General features: G+C 44.0%; 1 protein-coding gene across 1 annotated transcript in view; it reads left to right on the forward strand.

Moving 5' to 3' along the window:
• The window catches only part of LOC134351204 (zinc finger protein 850-like), a 308,750-nt gene that overhangs the window by 268,342 nt on the left and 19,186 nt on the right, over positions 1-21,222 (forward strand). The window contains exon 19 of the mRNA XM_063057314.1: positions 3,883-3,905. Within this exon, the coding sequence (XP_062913384.1) occupies positions 3,883-3,905 (23 nt within the window). The remainder of the gene's footprint in view (positions 1-3,882; positions 3,906-21,222) is intronic.

A 21,222-nucleotide genomic window follows, 5' to 3' on the forward strand; every position in this document is an offset into this window, starting at 1 on the left:
AGGAGCCTGTTGAACTTGTCTCTCTCACTCATTTAAAATGGTTGATAAATATTATGAAAATAAACACCTAGAAGAAGTCAGTAGTCACACAGCATCATTGGAGGCAAAGGGATGGTCGATATTTTGGGTGAAGACCCAACATCAGGGCTGAGTGAAGTGCCAAGATAGCCAGTGTATCGAAGAGTGGAACGTAGTCTCCACAAGGTGAATGCAAGCTGCTGTTCTTCCAGTTTGTTTTTGGCTACACAGTGGCAGTAGAGAAGCAGAGAACAGATAGGTCAGTGTGGAAATGGGAATGGGTGATGGGGTGGGGAATGAAATGGCATGCAAGATATCCAGAGTGCAGAGAATGTAGGTGCTTTCCAAAATTTTGATTGGTCTTGCCTTTCAGTTTTAATTTTAATAATAATCTGTAACTCACTGTTTCATGACAGATATATTAAAACATTAAGACACATTAGGAACACTTTAAGATCATCTTAAGCATTTGAACATTTTTTGTTGCGTTTTCCTGAGGAATGTTGATTGGAGATGCTGGTTGCTCATTTACTTCCATAGCAGCAACTGACTCACTGAGATTCTCTCATTTACATGTGAGCAGCCTTGTGTCTCAACATTTTTTTTACGATAACTGCCTCTTATATCTAGTAATTTTAGTTGAGATTGTTTCAAACTTGAGAAAATTCCTTCTCCTGGATGTTGACCAGTGATATACCGTATTGCAATGTTCATGATCAAAAACTACTTAGTTTCAAATGATTGTTTTATATTTGCATTCGTTTCACTAACATTAATTTTCTTGGAAGGACATTCCCGTACATATCAGAAACTGTTCTGCCCATAATGGGGAAAATTACAGAAATACACATTGTCTGGTGCCCTCCACAATCTATGGCGAGACAAGACTCTGGGGTTGGATGAAGTGACTGTGGAGTACTTCGTGAGCTTCTCAGTCCTGGAATGGTGGGGATGATGGTTCGGGAGGGTGGTGCTGACTAGTGTCATAATGAAATGCAGAACAGAAGCAGCTTCTTTGCCCTATTCAGTGCACACCAAACAACAAGAAAACAGTTCCACTAATGATACAGCTCTCATTACATGCATGTGCAGTTCAAATCTTTGAGTGATTATGCAGAAAGTTTGAAGTTAATAACTCATCTCCTTCTAACTTAGGTCATGAACTGATCAATCACCCATGCTGTGGACCACTTTCAGGAGATCCAAGACGCTGACTTCTACAAACAAGGGATCCGTATGCTGCACAGCAGCTGGACTAAGTGTGTAAATGTAGGAGTGGACTATGTTGAAAAATAAATGTGCGAGGTTTCCTAAAATTGACTCCTTCTACTTTAGGCCACGAACTTATCACTCACCCCTTGCATAACCTGTGCCTTCCGAATTCTTTCAGTAATTTCAACCACTGCTGCTCTGCCTTCATCCCTGCCAGTGTTTCCCCCCCCCACAATCAATTTTGGCCAACTTCTCTTCCATGCATCTGTAATTCCCTTTACTCCACTGTAATATTGATCCATCTGACTTTAGCTTCTCTTAAATTTCAGGGTGAATTCCTTCATGTTATGATCACTTGCCCCAACGGATTTTTTCCCCTTAAACTCAATACCGGTTCATTGCACAGCATGCAATCCAGAATAGCTGATCCCCTAGTGGCCTCAACCATGAACTACTCCAAAAAGCCATCTCATAGGCACTCTAGAAATTCCCCCTCTTCGGATCCCGCACCAAGCTGATTTTCCCAATCTACTTGCATATTGAAATCCACCATGACTATTGTAACATTGTCCTCTTGGCATGCATTTTCTATCTCCCATTATAATTTTAGACCACACCCTTACTACTCTTTAGGGGTCTGTATATACAGTAATTCCCATCAGGGTCTTTTTACCCTATCAGTTCGTTAGCTCTACCCACGATGATTCAACACCTTCCAACCCTATATCATCAGTTTCTAATGATATGATTTAATTTTTAACCAGCAGAGTCACCCATCCTATTTACCTGACTGACTGTCCTTTCGATACAATATGTATCCTTGGATGTTAAGCTCTCATTTATAATCTTATTTCAGCCATGATTCAGTGATGCCTACAACATCACACATGCCAATTTATCACTGTGCTACACATTCATCTACCTTATTCTGCATACTGTATAGAGTGCACAGTCAGATATAACACCTTCCGTATGGTATTCACACTTGTTGATTATGTCGACCTTTTATATTGCAACTCATCCTGTTGACTGCAATTCTGCCCTATCATCAGCCTCTGCTTGCTATAAGTCTCTTTGCACCTTACCTTCGTAAACTACTACCTCATCCTCAGCACTATCACTTTGACACCCAGCCCATTGCCAAATTAGTTTAAACGCTACCGAACAACTCTACCAACCTTGCTCACAAAAACATTGGACCCCTTTTCGTTCTGGTCTAACCCATCCCTTTTGTACAAGTCATACTTTCCCATAAGAATTTCTAATGATCCATATATCTGAACCAGGGGAACGCATCCTTGCATCAGTTCCTCAGCTACATATTCACCTGCCAAATGATCCCATTCTTACACTCACTGGTGTGTTGCACAGGCAGGAATCCAGAGATTACTACCTTGGAGGTCCTTTCTTTTTCAACTTTCTACCTAGCTCCCTAAAATATCTCTTCAGGACCTCCTCTCCTCGTCTACCAATGTTATTGGTGCCAATATACACCAAGACTTCTGGCAACTCAAACTCACCCTTGAAAATACCATGGGCCGGATCCAAGACATCCCTGACAGATTTCAATGAAAGGTATATCATACACCTTGAATCATGTCGACAATAATTAGGAGAACAATCCTAGCCTCAAGTGTGTAATTATGAACGTGGGCCATTCTATGCCTCACCAGAGGGTATTTATAAAATCAGGACATCTTTCTCCATACCAGTAAGCAGATATTTTATAAATGTGGGGTGAGTTTCACATGCCTGAGAAACCTCTGTCAATATTAACTGGTCAATGTGAGAAAGAAACCCGATTAACACATGACTCTAGCAACAATGGCAAATAGATGTTAGACTGTTAAATGCAAGGAGATGCACTTTGGAAGGTCTGATGAAGGTAAGATATAATGAATGTTAGGGTTAGGAAGCACTGAAGAACAGAAGGACATTGATATACAGATTCAGAGATGCCTCAGATTAGCAGCACAGGTAGACAGGATGCTGAAATTTTTGAATATTTGCCTGCATTAGCCAAGGTAAAGAATGCAAAGGGAAGGATGTTATGGACACTTGAAACCTACATTGCATGTGGGACTGTATTTTATGATTCAGCAAACCTAGTGAAAATGGGAACTAGTTTATAACCCTATGGCTTTTACATAATATGACTACTTTCACTACCATGAACAGCTGCAACTAATCTTCAATTCTTCCAATGTAGATGGAAGACAACAGTTTAGTAAATAAATGAGGACAGAAGGCCATGGAAGAAAGAAAATGGGGAGGAGCAGAGGGAGGTGATAGGCAGGAAAGGAGATATGTCGAGAGAGGGAAATGACAATGGGGAATGGTGAAGGACCAACCGAGGACATTACTGGAGGTTCGAGAAATCCAACCCGAGTGGAGGAGACCACGAACTGACAGGTCCGAACGGGAATGCGAAGTGGAATTAAAATGGGTGGTCACTGAGAGATCACACTTTTTCTGGCAGATGGTGCTTAGGTGCTCAGCAAAGTGGTCTCCCATACTAAGTCCGGTCTCAGTGATATACAGGTACCACACTGGGAGCACCAGATATAGTAGATAACCCCAAAAGACTCACAGGTGAATTGTCACCTCACCTGGAAGGACTGTTTGGAGCCCTGAATGGTAGTGAGGGAGGAGGTGTAGGGGCAGATGTAACACTTGTTTCGCTTGCAAGACTAAGTGCCAGGAGGGAGATCAGTGGGGAGGGATGAATGGATAAGGGAGTCACATAGGGAGCGATCCCTGCAGAAAGCAGAAAGTGGGATCGTGGGAAGGAAAGGTGTGCTTGGTGGTGGGATCCTGTTGGGAGATGGTAGAAGTTATAGAGAATTGTGTGCTAGACGCAGATGCTGGTGGAGTGGTAGATGAGGACAAGAGGAACACTATCTCTAATAGGGTGGCAGGAGGATGGGGTGAAGGTAGACATGCATGTATGGAAGAGATACGGTGAGGGCATAGTTGATGGTGGAAGAAGGGAAGCCTGTTTCTTTGAAGGAGGTGGATATCTCCTTTGTTCTGGAATGAAAAGCCTCATCTTGAGAGCAGATGGGGTGGAGGAGGAGGAATTGAGAAATGTGGTTGGCATTTTTACAAGTAACAGGTTGGGAAGAGGTAGTCCAGGTAGCTGTGAGAATCAGTAGGTTTATAATAGATATCAGTAGAAAGGCTATCAATAAAGAGCGGATGGGGGGGAAGAAGGGAGGTATTGGAAATGGACAGGTAAATTTGCGGATAGGATGGAAGTTGGAGACAAAGTTGATGAAGTCGACGATCTCCACATGAGTGCAGGAAGCAGCACCACGCAGTTGTCAGTGTAGCATAGGAAAGGTTGATGAGCGATACCAGCATGGGTTTGGAACATAGACTGTTTACATAGCCAACGAAATGGCAGGCATAGCTGGGACCCATGTGAGTGCTCATGGTGACACCTTTAGTCTAAAGTAGGGGTCGCCAACCCATCGATCGTGATCGACTGGTCGATCTTTGAGACTTTCCCAGTCGATTCCGAAAAAAATGAAAAATAAATACACAAATACGGTTGTAATGTGAGCATTATAAAAATAAGTAATACTAATTAGGATAATGGTAATATAGCAACATTTTTGCTATTAAAAACTATTTGTAAAGAGAGATTGGTTCCGGGTTGCGGGGTTTTAGTTCCGTTCTTTCTGCCCAGTGCGCATGTGTGTATAGCTCTCCCGCCACCCACCACATTTTCAGCGTAGTTTCTGCTGCATCAAAGTGACCAATTAGATTAGATAAGAGTACAGACTGTCGCAAACATCAATATACGGCACTCACTCGTGATATCCTGCAAGGTAGCTAGCTAGCATGTTGGAGGCTCCACGAAAGGCAGCGAAAACGTACAACTTCCATCCAGAATGGGAAGAGGAATTTCTACTTACCTTGGTAAAAGACAAGTGTGTATGTATGTTGTGCCACTAAACACAAGCACTGTCTAAAAGAGGGAATCTGGAGCGGCCCCACAACACCAACCACCAGAAATTTAAAGGCACCTACCCCCCAAAGAGCGCAATTCGTGCCAGGAAAGTTGAGGAGCTGAAATCGGGGTTGAAGGCCCAGCAATCCTTTTTCACAAAACATGCTGCTCAAAATAAGGCTGCTATTGAAGCATCATTTCGTGTAAGTCACCTTTTGGCTAAACACAAGAAGCCTTTTACAGATGGCGATTTATTCAAGGAAGCAATGGTCATTACCGCAGAGACTGTTTTTAATGACTTTAAAAACAAAAGCGACATCACAACCACAACACATAATATACTGCTTGGCCCTGCAACAGTAACACGGAGGGTAGAGTCACTCTCAGAGGATGTGGATCAACAAGTGTTAAAGGACTTGTCACTCTGTGAATAATTTTCAATGCAGTTCGATGAATCCCTGGATGTAATGCAAACAGCTCAGCTTGTTGTATTTGTCAGAATGGCTTTCCAGGACTTTACAACAAAGGAGGACTTCCTGATGCTATTGCAATTAAAGGAGAGAACGAGAGGTGAGGATATTTACAATGAGTTTAAAAAATATATCCGTGAAAATGACATCCCCATTCATAAACTGGTGGCAATTACTACTGATGGGACCCCAGCAATGCGTGGTGTGCGCGTTGGTTTTATAGCACTGTGCCGTAATGACCCTGATTTTCCCAGCTTCCTAGATTATCACTGTGTGATTCATCAGCAGGCCTTGGCTGGGAAGGTTGTGGACTTTTCTCATGTAATGACACGGGTGGTCAAACTGATAAACTTGATTCGAGCAAAAGCACTTCAGCACCACTTATTCAAGGTGTTATTGGATGAGCTCGATGCCGCTTATGGAGACATAATTCTTCATGCTGATGTTCGGTGGTTGAGTCACAGCAAAAGTGCTGCAACGATTTCTTGACTTGCTGCCCGAGATAAAGAGTTTCCTGTCAACAAGAAACGAGGAGCACGAGGAGCTGTCAGATGATGCGTAGCTACTGGATTTAGTGTTTCTGACAGACATAACGGCTAAATTAAACGCACTTAATAACGAGCTCATGGGAAAAGACCAACACCTAACCCACATGATAAGCGCAGTAAATGCGTTTAAGGCCAAGCTCGATGTTTGGATTTCAAATTTAAAGAAAGGGAGGCTGACATACTTTCCCAACTTGGAAAAAATGTTACCAGCCATCACGGAAAAAAATGCTTTTTGCCTTGAGCAGTACTGTGCTCACTGACACAAACTGGCAATAGAGTTCGATCGGTGTTTTGGGGAGTAAAACATCATGAAAGATATTGCTGCATTTATTTCAAACCCATTTCTGCCCATCGATATCGAACAGATAGCAGCCAAACTCTAGCAAGTATTTTGTGTGCCAAGTGATTCTGAAATGGAAATAATTGGTTTGCAAAATGACATCAAGCTTAAAGGAAGATCAGGGGATGGGGACTTTTGGGGGCTTGTCAGCAGGGAGAAGTTTCCTTATCTCACAGCATGTGCACTAAAAGTCAGTGCCTACTTCGGGTCAACTTATCTGTGTGAAATTGCATTTTCACAGATGAAAATTATTAAATCTAAGTACAGGAGCCCTCTTACTGACAGACACCTCACAGACTGTCTCAGACTGGCTGTCTGTAGTTATGAGCCAAATTTCAGGGAACTAGCAGAAAGTATTCAGCCCCAGTCATCACACTGAGTGCAACAGTCAATTTTTATTCATTTATTTTTCCTGTTGAAATAAAACTAAATAATGAAACTTAGAATTAAGGGTGTGAAGTATTGTAATATTCTTAACGAAAGACAGCGAAGGCCTGTTTGATATGCCAGTTACGGTGTTTTCTTGTTTGAACTAATTTGAAAGTTTGACAAAAGTATTTTATGTATTTCAAATACATTTAGCCCAAATAAAAGGCCTCAAATTGGAAGTACAATCTGAGCTGTATTTTCTCTAAACGATTTAGTAGGTAGATCTTGTCTTTCACTAAGGTTGAGGTAGGTGATCTTGGGCTTAAAAAGGTTGGTGACCACTAGTCTAAAGGAAGTGGGAGTAGCTGAAGGAGTAATGATTAAGAGTGAGGACAAGTTCTGCCAGATGGAGGAGAGTGGGGGTGAAGCAGAACTGGTTGGGTCTGGTGTTCAGATAAAAATGGCAAGCTTTAAGGCCTTCCTGGTGGGTGAGTGGAGGTGTATAGGGACTGGCCACCCACAGTGAAAATAAGATGCTTGGGGACAGGGAACCTGAAATTACGGAAAAAATCAAGAGTTTGTGAAGTATCACAGATATAAGTGGGAAGGCTGAACTGGAGGGATAAAACTGGGTTGAGATATGTCAATATGAGGGGTGATTGATAAGTTCATGGCCTAAGGTAGAAGGAGTCAATTTTAAAAAATCTAGCACTTGTTTCCATCCAGGGGGTCAGTGTGGACATGGAGGATTACAAATACCTGGGGATACGAATTGACAATAAACTGGACTGGTCAAAGAACACTGAGGCTGTCTACAAGAAGGGTCAGAGTCGTCTGTATTTCCTCCGGAGACTGAGGTCCTTTAACATCTGTCGGACGATGTTGAGGATGCTCTACGAGTCTGTGGTGGCCAGTGCTATCATGTTTGCTGTTGTGTGCTGGGGCAGCAGGCTAAGGGTAGCAGACACCAACAGAATCAACAAACTCATTCGTAAGGCCAGTGATGTTGTGGGGATGGAACTGGACTCTCTCACGGTGGTGTCTGAAAAGAGGATGCTGTCCAAGTTGCATGCCATCTTGGACAATGTCTCCCATCCACTACATAATGTAATGGTTGGGCACAGGAGTACATTCAGCCAGAGACTTATTCCACTGCGATGCAACAGTGAGGGTCATAGGAAGTCATTCCTGCCTGTGGCCATCAAACTTTACAACTCCTCCCTTGGAGGGTCAGACACCCTGAGCCAATAGGCTGCTCCTGGACTTATTTCCTGGCATAATTTACATATTACTATTTAATTATTTATGGTTTTATTACTATTTAATTATTTATGGTGCAACTGTAACAAAAACCAATTTCCCTTGGGATCAATAAAGTATGACTATGACTACTATGACATTTGTTTTTCAACATGGTCCCCTCCTACATTTACACACTTAGTCCAGTGGTCGTGGAGCATACGGATCTTGAATCTCCGGAAAGTGTCCACAGCAGGGGTGATAAGTTCGTGGCCTAAGGTAAGGGAGATGACTTATTAACTTCAAACCTTCTGCATCATCACTCAAAGAGTTGAACTGCATGTGCATGTAATGAGAGCTATATAACTCATCGCCTTCTACCTTAGGCCACAAACTTATCAATCACCCCTGCTGTGGACACTTTCTGGAGGTCCAAGATCTGTATGCACCGTGTCAGCTGGAATAAGTTTGTAAATGTAGGAGGGGTCTTGTTGAAAAATAGATGTGCTAGGTTTTCTAAAATTGACTCATTCTATCTTAGGCCACGAGCTTATCAATCACCCCTCGTAAGTTCAGTGGGGCAGGAGCAAACAGAAACCTGGATCTACCTGGACAGGCAGTTTTGTTGTTCTTGGGTAGGAGGTACAAATCGGCGGTGCCGGTTGAAGAAACTGTGAGTGTTGGTGGCAGCGGCTGGGAGATCCCTAAAGTTATTTATATTGGTGATGGTGTTGGAGACAATGACCTGGTGCTCCTTCCTGGGGTCCTGTTCGAGGGATAAGTAAAGGGAGGTGTCTGACAGCTGTCGCTGGGCCTCAACAAGGTAGAGGTCAGTCTGCCAGACTACTATAGCACACCGCTTATCTGCGGGTTTAATAGTGAGGCTAGGATCAGCATAGAGAGAGTAGGGAGTAGTGCGTTCAGAAGGAGTGAAGTTGGAATTGGAAAGAGGAGTGGTGAAGTCGAGACAGTTGATGTCCCATCACAAGATTGCAATGAAAGGATCCAGAGCAGGCAGAAGACCACTGCGGGGTGTCCTGGAAGAGGAGGAGGGTTGAAGATGGGAGAAGGGGTCATCGGTGTGGGGTGGAGAGACCTTGCCAAAGAAGTAGGCCCGGAGACGGAGGCAACGGTACAAGAACTCCACATCATGGTGGGCGTGGAACTCACTGAGGTGTTGGTGCAGGGGGACAAAGGTGAAGCCTTGCTGAGGACAGAATGTTCACTCTCAGAAAGGGGAAGAGGATGGTGAAGACCCAGCACAGATAAGAGCTGCAATCAGAGGAGGGAAAGGGGTTGGTAGTGTCAGAGGATAGGGGCAGATTGGGGTATTCAGGGAAAGTGGGGTGAGAGGAAGATGGAGTCGGTAGACGTTATGCAGATTGGGAGACCACTTCACCAAACACTTATGCTTCGTCCTCCAGAAAAAGCAGGATCTCCCAGTGTCTACCCATTTTAATTCCACTTTCCATTCCGACATGTCAGTCCATGGCCTCCTCTACTGTCAAGCAGATGCCACATGCAGGTTGGAGGAGCCACACCTTATATTCTGTCTGGGTAACCTCCAACCTGATTGCATGAACAGATTTCTCCAACTTCCGGTAATGCCCACCCAACTCCACACTCTCTCGTTCACCATTCCCCATTTCCCTCTCTCACCTGACCTGCCAAGTATTTCCTTCAGCTACTCCTCTGCCTTCTCTTTCTTCCATGGACTCCTGCCCTCTCCTATTAGACTGCCCCCTCTCCAGCCCTCTATCTCTTTCACCAATCTACTTCGCATCTCTTTACTTTACCTCTCTCCCACCTCCCATTTCACTTATCACCTTGTGGTTCTTCCTGCCCTCCTCCCATTTTCTTACTCGTACTCATCTTTTTTTTCCCAGTCCTGATGAAGAGTCTTGGCCTGAAATGTCAACTGTAGTTTTTTTCCCCATAGATGCAGCCTGGCCTGCTGAGTTCCTCCAGCAATTTGTGTGTTACTTGGTTTCCAGCATTTGCAGATCTCTCTTGTACAATGAATTTTGCTCCAATTGCCGAAATCAGTGCAGCTCCAGAATGTGAAAGAGCCTGACATCCGCCAGTGAAAGTGGACCACTTGTTGGATGTCCACCAGTCACAGAATAATTCAGTTCCTCCACCACATGCATAAAGTAGCCTCAGAGTGCATAATTTACAAACTTTAGTGCAGTTACTCGGATTAGCCACATCAACTCCACCTCCCAAATCCATGGATTCCACCATCAAATGGAAAAGGGAGCAGGGAACACTGGGACTGCTCCGAGATGCACACCATCCTGTCTTGGAATGTTTCACTTGAAATTCCTCAATGAGGCCCAAATCCCTGCAACCTTCTCCACAACATCACCAGTGGAATGATTAAAAAGTTTAAAAACAAGCAAATGCTGGAACTTTGAACAGAGTTAATGTTCGAGTCAGAGATGCATTCCCTACCTGATATTGAAACTGATGGTCCTGCGATCCTTCAGAAAATCTGGGCAACAGAGTGATCTGGAATCACTCCTGCACCACAGGTCAAAGTGTACCTGGATTGGAAACAGGTCCCAAGATAGAAAGACTCTCGCTTACTCAAGCAGCTTACATTTAAGATCAATGCAAGGTTAACAAGCAAACTGTTTGAACAACTGCTGTGGAATGCCATCCCCCCCACCTCACATCCAGTCAAACCTCATTTTTCCACAATGTGTGAGATCAAAACTCACTCTGTTGAGAAAATCAGGTTGTTTAATGTCAACAATATGCAGATGCAATAAATGTTACTGTGCAAAACGTTGCATGGGATCTCATGCACTGAGCGTGGATCTTTGCACAAAGAAATGCAGCTGGAAGTTGGCAACTGAGGAAAATTGGCTGTAACTAAAGCAAGGAATGCCACGGGTCCCTTAACTGAAAGATCTCAGTAACAGCAATTGGCAGACAGCAACGCCCACTGATTCTCCTCGAGTAAGGCTGTGCACACAAACCTGGACAAACAAAAAGAATGTATTTAACATCTGTCTGGAACAATCCATTGTCTCTTTGGTTTTCAAAGCTTCCAGTCCCAAAGAAGGCAGCAGTAACCTGCTAAATGACTATCGTCTGGTGGCATTAACTTCAACCAATATGAAAGGCTTTGAGTGGCTTTTCATGGAGCACATTAAAGCCTTTCTCCTGGAAACACTGGATTCTTTCCAGTGCATTCATCACTGAAATCAATCCACTGATGATGCAATCGCCTCTGTCCTCCACTCTGTTCTGACCCACCTGGAAAACGGGGGCTCATTGGCCAGACTACTATTAATAGACTTCAGTTTGGCATTCAATACCATCATGCCCCAGAAACTGGTGGGAAAACTGTCCTGGCTGGTTCTCAACACCTCCCTCTGCAATTGTATACTGGACATCATAGTAAGGCCACAGTCAGTCTGTGTGGGCAGCAACTACTCTCCTCTGCACTGGCGCTCCCCAAGGCCACTGCTGTTCACACTGCTGATGCAGGCTGTGTCACAGATCCAGCTCAAACCGTGTCAGCATGTTTGCAGATGACATGACATCTTATCAAGAAGAGTGACGAGACGGTGTGTCAAGAGAAAGTGGAGCAGCTGTTGGATTGGTGTGCGAAGAACAACCTAAACCTGAACGTGGAGAAGACAGAGGAAGTCATTGTGGACTTTAGGAAGGTGAAGACAAACCATCCTCCTCTGTGAATACATGGATCCTCCATAGAAAGGTAAGTGCAGCAAGTTCATGGGAGTTCACATCGCAGACGACCTCACCTGGTCCCTCAATATCACCTCCCTGAACAAAAAGCCACAGCAGCACCTCCACTTCCTAAAATTGAGTCAAACAAGGCTCCCACTCCCCTCCATCTGAACAGTGTATTATAGAAGCACCATTGAGAGCATCCTGACAGGTTGCATCTCTGTATGGTAATGGGAGCAGTCAAGCATCTGACCTGAAGTCCCTGGAAAGGATTGTGAGGATCATATCTGTCTCCCTACCATCCATCGGGGACACTTATCTGGAGCACTGCAGATGTAGGTACCTTAGTATTATCAAGGATCCCAACCATCATCCAGCATCCTCTTTGACTTCCTACCATCAGGCAGGAGACTACTATACCAGCCGCATGGTGTTCAAACTGTCACTGGTTAATCTGCTCCTTACCTTATAATATTTAATATTAATACACTTCACTTTGTTATTTAACTGTAGGTATTATCCTAACCTCCTAACCTATCGTGTGTTTTGTGCTTTACACCCTAGTTCGAAGAAACAGTGTCTTGTTTCTCGACACATGACATATGTGATGTACATGTATGGAGTTAAATGACAATAAATTTTACTTGACTTGAAAATTAGCAGCAGGAGCATCCAGAACACAGGGTGCATGCAAAAACATCCCAACAACCACCTGATTCTGTGATTCAACTTGCCTGTGAGCCATCTGATACCTCAGGACAACGAGCAAACTGATCTTCAACTCCAATGCCTCGCCATCCATCTTCCTCTACTTCTGACTTTTAATGGCGGTTGGCAGTCCAACTTAAAGGGGCATTATCGCCACAAACTGGACTGGGGTATGGAGTGGACAACTGGGAAAAAAACCCTTACTACTTTTTTCCAAATTAAAGCTACTCTAAAAAGCCCTATAGATTGCAAGTAGTGAAAGGGAATTCCGTCAATTAAATCCATTCCCATAACTTAGCAAAAGTTTTAAATGAAAACTATCAACCCAAAAGATTATGAAGCCTGTATTTGATTTCTTTCAACCATATGCTTGACACTGTAATAATATATTCAACTGTTTCATAATAATACCTACATAGCCCAGAATGTTTACAAACAAGATACAGTACAAGGAATAATTAAGCCATTATTAGTCATGTCAAAATAACTCATCCCTTCTTATTTTATCCCACTTCCTAATGAACTCAAGTGTCATGTATTTTGTAAAGGTCTCTCCCCTTATACTCATTATCCCACAAGTTCTGCCATATCCCCTTAATTCTTAACCCTACCAACCGCTTAGCTTCTGATTTGCTAAGTGGAAGGTCTATATCCACTGCTGATCTTTTTACAGCCTTTCAACTAAACAATCAACCCGCTCAAAACCTCTCAACAACTCTATGTGCAGTGACCCTTAAGAAAAAGAAAACATGCAAACTGATCATTTGGACACGAACTAACTTTTGATGAGCTTCCAACAGTAAATCTGACCTACTGCTGTTTCAACTCTTCAAAACTGAAAAAGGAATCCGAATGTTACAACTTTACATGGACAAACTTCCATCAGCCTCTGTAAGCCTAACATGATGTCAACCAGTTCTGCTAGATATAGTGTTTAATAATTACTGTCATTTCTTTATTATTACCTGTAATTCGGGCACTGAAACAGCCACAACATTCCCAGATTAACTATATTTTGATCCATTTGCAAAAATAGCTCACATATCATAACATTTTCCTTAATTTATTAATGAACCAACAGACTTTCAGGAATAACAGAATGTCTGGACTTTATCAAAACGTATAAACTAAATCCGAATTCTTCATCTGTCTGTCTGTGTCTTGTTTTACAGCGGTTGGCACCCAGCTTAATGGTGCATTACCGCCACCTTCTGCTCCGGAATGTGCACTAGACGTACATTCTAAATCCCTTCACCCAATCTCTCTCTCTCTCTCTCTCTCTCACTCACACACACACACACACACACACACACACACACACACACACACACACACACAAACCTATACTTTATCCTCCCATCTTTGGCCATCCTAGTACCCTATTCCTGTTTATCTGTCATATCCTATAAAAAACCCCTGTACCCCCTAAGAAAGCTAAAAATACCCTAACCTGTGCTCTCTCACCCATGCCCAGCAACCCTTTTAATGTGAATTCCTGCACCCCCAATTCCCTTCGTTTAATTCTCATCATCTCTCTCTGTATCCCATACTTTCTGCAACTCAGAACTACATGTTCTACTAACTCCTCTTCCTGACATTCTTCACACAATCCTGTCTGGTGTTTCCCTATCATTTTCATTCTGTTTAACGCACAGTGCCTCAGCCTTAACCTAGTCCACAATTTCCTCTTTTCTGTTTCCACTACCTACTCTCGTACCTGCAACACTCTTTTGTATTTGATATAAATGCCTCCCTTTCCCCTCCCTGTCCCATCTTTCTTGCCACATCTGGTTGATTTTTTCCCAGATTACACACTTAACCTCTGCTTTACTGAAACTAATGTGCATTTCTATGTTTTCTTTCTTTAACACCCTCTTTGCCAACTCATCCACCCTCTCATTCCCCTTCACCCCTACATGTGCTGGAACCCATTGAAATTTTACCTGACCTCCCCGATTTGCAATCCTTTCAACTAACTGAAGGACTTCATAAAGTACATCTTGCCGACTGTTTGTGTGAAAAGACCTTAAACTTGCTAGAACTGAGGATGAATCTGAGCATATCAATGCTTTGACTTGTCTGGCTTTCTGCACCCATTGCAACACAACCAACACTGCCAGCATCTCCACTGTAAACATCCCTAACTTATTAGATGTTCTTCTGCTGATTCCAATTTCTTTTGCTGGTATAGTCACCCCAAACCCTGTCACTCCTGTTTAAGGTTCCTTCGCACCATCCGTATAAATGTGAGTATAATCACTATACTTTTCCATCACATGACAGTGAAATGCATCTACCAAATCAGTTTTATATCTTTCTTTCCTTTTTACCTCTAACAAATGCCAGTCTATGTCAGGCCATACAAGCTTCCATGGAGCTACAACCAGATAAACTACTGAAGGACTTATCCTTAGATCAAACACTCCACATTCTTTCGCGATATCATTCCCTACCCGACTAAAGGTATCCCTCTGAAACCTCCCATTTTCCCAGCACTCCGGCAACACTCCTTTAGTAGGGTGAGAATCATTGTGCCCCTGCAAGTTAGCCCAGTAGTTTGCCATCAGTTGCATCCTTCTTTGTTCCAAAGGCATTACTCCCATTTCTACCTGTAGGGCTGATATTGGTGATGTTTTAAAAGCCCCACTGCACACTCTCAAAGCCTGAGCCTGAATCACATCCAGTTTCCTTATAAGAGACCTAGCTGCTGATCCATATGCTATATTTCCATAGTCCAACACAGATCTCACGAAAGCCACATACATTCTCTTCAACGCTGGACAACTTGCTCCCCATTCCCTACCAGTCAAACATCTCATCACATTTATTATTTTTTCACATTTCTCCTCAACTTTCCTGATATGGTCTGCCCACGTTAATCATGAATCAATATAACTCCCAGAAATTTAAATGATCTAACCCTTTCTAATTCATTCCCATACATCCTTAACTTCTTCCCTACCTCAATTATTTTCCAGGTAAAAAAAAATACAGTTTGAGTTTTTTCTACTGAAAATCTACATCCCCAATCATAACCCCACTCTACCACTTCATCAATTGCTTCTTGTAGTTTCCTGATTATATGGTCCATGTTCCTGCCTCTTTTCCACAAGGCCCCATCATCCGCAAACAGTGACCTACCTATATCCACTGGTACCTTTGTGAAGACATCATTGATCATAATGATGAAAAGTAACGGGTTAATCACACTACCTTGAGGTGTGCCATTTTCCACTAAGTACTGTTTTGATAATTCTGATCCAATCCGAACGTGAATTTTTCTACCAAACAAAAAATCTTTAATCCAATTAAAAACTCTCCCACCAACCCCCATCTTGTGCAGTTTAATTAATAATCCTTCCTTCCACATCACATCATAGGCTTTTTCAATGCCAAAAAAAGCACTGCAACTACCGATTCTTTATTTGCCTGGGCCTTCCTTGTTTGAGTCTCTAACCTTATCACCGAATCCATGGAATTCCTTCCCTTTCTAAAACCACTCTGATAACTTGCCAGCATTCCCCTCATCTCAAGCTCATATAACAACCTTTCCATTATCATCCTTTCCATTATCTTACATATATTTGATGTTAATACTATTGGTCTGTAGCTAGTGGGTTTTGACGGATCCTTGTTAGGCTTCCTTATTGGAATTACTACTGCTTCTTTCCATGCACTTGGTAATCTTCCCTGCTCCCACACTCTGTTATAAAAATGCAGCAACTTCAAGAGCGCTCCTTCTCCTATATTTTTTAGCATCACAGGGTATATCAGATCTTTCCCTGGGGAGGTTGGTCTCGATCTCTTTATTGCTTTCACCATTTCTGCTAACGTAAATGGATCATCAATTATATCATCTGTTCCTTCCCTCCTGTTTAACACACCTGGGTGTTGACTCATTGTTCTTTTCCTTCTCCCTTCTTCAGACAAATTTTCTGAACTGTGTATCTGAACAAATGACTTGGCCATGACCTCAGCCTTATCCCTACTGGAGACTGCAGTTTCCTCCTCAGATATCATTACTGGATATTCCCATTCCCATCCTCTTAATCATTCCCCATACCTCTCCCACGGGTGTTGTTCTTCCTATTTTGTTGCAAAAACTCCTCCAACTTGCCCTTTTAGCTTGACATATAGTTCTTCTCACCACTGTCTGTGCTTTCTTATATTGAACCAAATGCTGCATATTATGGGTTCTTTTAACTAGCCTGAATGATCTTTTTCTGTTTTTCACAGCCTGACAACATTCCTCTGTCCACCATGGTACCAGTTTCCTATTCATCCTATTTTTACTCCTGGGAATAGATCCTTCTGCTACCATGATAATTGCTGAAGTCACCTGATTGTTTAATTCATCTACATTTCCAGAAATAACAATCTTTGTCAATGCTTCTTCACTCAACTTCTGGAACTTACCCCAATCTGCTTTTCCAAACTGTAAACAACAGGAATTCTGCAGATGCCGTAAATTTAAGCAACACACATCAAAGTTGCTGGTGAACGCAGCAGGCCAGGCAGCATCTCTAGGAAGAGGTGCAGTCGACGTTTCAGGCCAAGACCCTTCGTCAGGACTAACTGAAGGAAGAGTGAGTAAGAGATTTGAAAGTGGGAGGGGGAGGGGGAGATCCAAAATGATAGGACAAGACAGGAGGGGGAGGGATGGAGCCAGGAGCTGGACAGGTGATTGGCAAAAGGGATACGAGAGAATCATGGGACAGGAGGTCCGGGAAGAAAGACAAGGGGGGGCGGGGGAACCCAGAGGATGGGCAAGAGGTATATTCAGAGGGACAGAGGGAGAAAAAGGAGAGTGAGAGAAAGAATGTGTGTATAAAAATAAGTAACAGATGGGGTACGAGGGGGAGGTGGGGCATTAGCGGAAGTTAGAGAAGTCGATGTTCATGCCATCAGATTGAAGGCTACCCAGACGGAATATAAGGTGTTGTTCCTCCAACCTGAGTGTGGCTTCATCTTTACAGTAGAGGAGGCCGTGGGTAGACATGTCAGAATGGGAATGGGATGTGGAATTAATATGTGCGGCCACTGGGAAATCCTGCTTTCTCTGGCGGACAGAGCGTAGGTGTTCAGCAAAGCGGTCTCCCAGTCTGTGTCGGGTCTCGCCAATATATAAGAGGCCACATCGGGAGCACCGGACGCAGTATATCACCCCAGCCGACTCACAGGTGAAGTGTCGCCTCACCTGGAAGGACTGTTTGGGGCCCTGAATGGTGGTAAGGGAGGAAGTGTAAGGGCATGTGTAGCACTTGTTCCGCTTACACGGATAAGTGCCAGGAGGGAGATCAGTGGGGAGGGATGGGGCGGGGGGACGAATGGACAAGGGAGTCGCGTAGGGAGCGATCCCTGCGGAAAGCAGAGGCGGAGGGGGAGGGAAAGATGTGTTTAGTGGTGGGATCCCGTTGGAGGTGGCGGAAGTTTGGATTCCAGACGTAATCAGTTCCCCTCTACCACCACTCTGCTCCGTCTAGCGGAATTAGTCCTTACTCTTAATAATTTCTGCTTTGGCTCCTCCCACTTCCTCCAAACTAAAGGTGTAACTATGGGCACCCGTATGGGTCCTAGCTATGCCTGCCTTTTTGTTGGTTTTGTGGAACAATCTATGTTCCGTGCCTATTCTGGTATCTGTCCCCCACTTTTCCTTCGCTACATCGACGACTGCATTGGCGCTGCTTCCTGCCCGCATGCAGAGCTCGTTGACTTTATTAACATTGCCTCCAACTTTCACCCTGCCCTCAAGTTTACCTGGTCCATTTCTGACACCTCCCTCCCCTTTCTAGATCTTTCTGTCTCTGGAGACAGCTTATCCACTGATGTCTACTATAAGCCTACTGACTCTCACAGCTATCTGGACTATTCCTCTTCTCACCCTGTCTCTTGCAAAAACGCCATCCCCTTCTCGCAATTCCTCCGTCTCCGCCGCATCTGCTCTCAGGATCAGGCTTTTCATTCTAGGACGAGGGAGATGTCCTCCTTTTTTAAAGAAAGGGGCTTCCCTTCCTCCACTATCAACTCTGCTCTTAAACGCATCTCCCCCATTTCACGTACATCTGCTCTCACTCCATCCTCCCGCCACCCCACAAGGAATAGGGTTCCCCTGGTCCTCACCTACCACCCCACCAGCCTCCAGGTCCAACATATTATTCTCCGTAACTTCCGCCACCTCCAACGGGATTCCACCACTAAACACATCTTTCCCTCCCCCCCCCCGCTTTCCGCAGGGATCGCTCCCTACGCAACTCCCTTGTCCATTCGTCCCCCCCATCCCTCCCCACTGATCTCCCTCCTGGCACTTATCCATGTAAGCGGAACAAGTGCTACACATGCCCTTACACTTCCTCCCTTACCACCATTCAGGGCCCCAAACAGTCCTTCCAGGTGAGGCAACACTTCACCTGTGAGTCGGCTGGGGTGATATACTGCATCTGGTGCTCCCAATGTGGCCTCTTATATATTGACGAGACCCGACACAGACTGGGAGACCGCTTTGCTGAACACCTACGCTCTGTCCGCCAGAGAAAGCAGGATCTCCCAGTGGCCACACATTTTAATTCCACATCCCATTCCCATTCTGACATGTCTATCCACGGCCTCCTCTACTGTAAAGATGAAGCCACACTCAGGTTGGAGGAACAACACCTTATATTCCGTCTGGGTAGCCTCCAACCTGATGGCATGAACATCGACTTCTCTAACTTCCGCTAATGCCCCACCTCCCCCTCGTACCCCATCTGTTACTTAATTTTATACACACATTCTTTCTCTCACTCTCCTTTTTCTCCCTCTGTCCCTCTGAATATACCCCTTGCCCATCCTCTGGGTTCCCCCGCCCCCCCCCTTGTCTTTCTTCCCAGACCTCCTGTCCCATGATCCTCTCATATCCCTTTTGCCAATCACCTTCCAGCTCCTGGCTCCATCCCTCCCCCTCCTGTCTTCTCCTATCATTTTGGATGTCCCCCTCCCCCTCCCACTTTCAAATCTCTTACTCACTCTTCCTTCAGTTAGTCCTGATGAAGGGTCTCGGCCTGAAACGTCGACTGCACCTCTTCCAAGAGATGCTGCCTGGCCTGCTGCTTTTCCAAACACCCACTTTGGGATTCCGCCACCTGGTCTTACTTCAACTCTTTCACCCACTGAACATAAAACTGGGTAGTGATCACTGCCTACTGTTGAAGCAGTCCAAACTCCCCAGTTACTAATGCCAGCCAAGGTATGAGACACTAACGTAATATCTAACACTGACTCAGTTCCTGTTGTTATGTCTATCCTTGTGCCTCTACCATCAGTCATACACACCAAATCCCTTTCTTCCATCAAATCTTCAATTACCTTTCCATTTGGATCTGTAATCTGATTCCGCGCCCGCCCCCCCCCCCATATTGTGCTATGAGCATTGAAATCTGCACACACTACTTTATGTCTGATTCATCCTTGTATCCTTATAGGCTGTCCAAATCCAACCTTTTACATGGATTGTAGTAGTTAATTATAACCACTCCCTCACCTCTCTCCCACCACTATGTATTCCTGATCATCTCCTTTTTCCAGTACCCTATATGGTATACCTTGCTTGATTAACATAGCACAACCCCCTCCTCCCCCTAGATTTCTACCTTCCCTTATCATTGTATACCCATTTACCACAAAGCCTAAAGTTGGTTTCAACCAAGTTTCCTGAATACACACTACATCCGGTTTTACAACCATTTCTTTAATAAACTGCTTGAATTCCTGGCTATTGGCCAGTAAGCTCCTTCCATTCCATTGTAAAAGAATCACCATAATTAGTATTAACCAACTCATGACACTTCCTGGCTTGACTGATTAGTGAGGTTCTCCCGCACTTCCTCCCATGTCGGTTTACTGCTGTTTTTACCACCAGCTGAATTTTGTCACTTTTTGACTTTACCTCAAGCCGTACTATTAATCACTCCTGCAATGAATGTTACTAGAGCCTTTTTGTCTACATAAATCCTGTCATTTGTTCTTTGTTGCATCTCTCATATCCCTATTGCTCCCTGTTCATTAGGAGCATTATTCTGTTCTCTTGACATTCTTACAGGTTCTGCATAAGTGATCTTTCTTTTCACTCTTATTTCTTGAATTTTATTCTCCCGTCTCATAACCTCACACCCACTATATGCCACATAATGGGCTCCTCCACAACTGCGGCATTTTGGTTTTACTCCTGTTCCGCACTTTCCATATTCATGATCACCCCCACATCTAGCGCATCTCCTCTGCCTTTTACAGTTTGTAGCTATGTGTCGAAACCTTTGACAATTATAGCACCTCAATGGCTTTGGCACATACACCCTTACCGGGTAACTCATGAAACCCAGGAACACCTTCCTTGGCACTCTTTCTTCTTCAAATTCAATCAATACTGATTCACTTTCCCTTTTCACTCCCTCCTTTGTTGTTTTCAGTCTTTGAACATTCATTACTTTCCCTCCTTTGACATTCCTCTTTGACTCCTCCATATTTATACTCATTGGTACCCCCATGATCACACCTTTACAACCACTATTTTGTGCTCCCACCCTCCCTGTGTATTCCACCTTGCATTTTCCTATCTCTTTTAGCTTGAGTGCTTTCTCAAGTTGTTCTTCATTCGCACATCTTACCAATAAGTTGCCATCATTAAGG

The sequence above is a fragment of the Mobula hypostoma genome, chromosome 8, assembly GCF_963921235.1.
Source record: "Mobula hypostoma chromosome 8, sMobHyp1.1, whole genome shotgun sequence".
NCBI classification, from domain to species: domain Eukaryota; kingdom Metazoa; phylum Chordata; class Chondrichthyes; order Myliobatiformes; family Myliobatidae; genus Mobula; species Mobula hypostoma.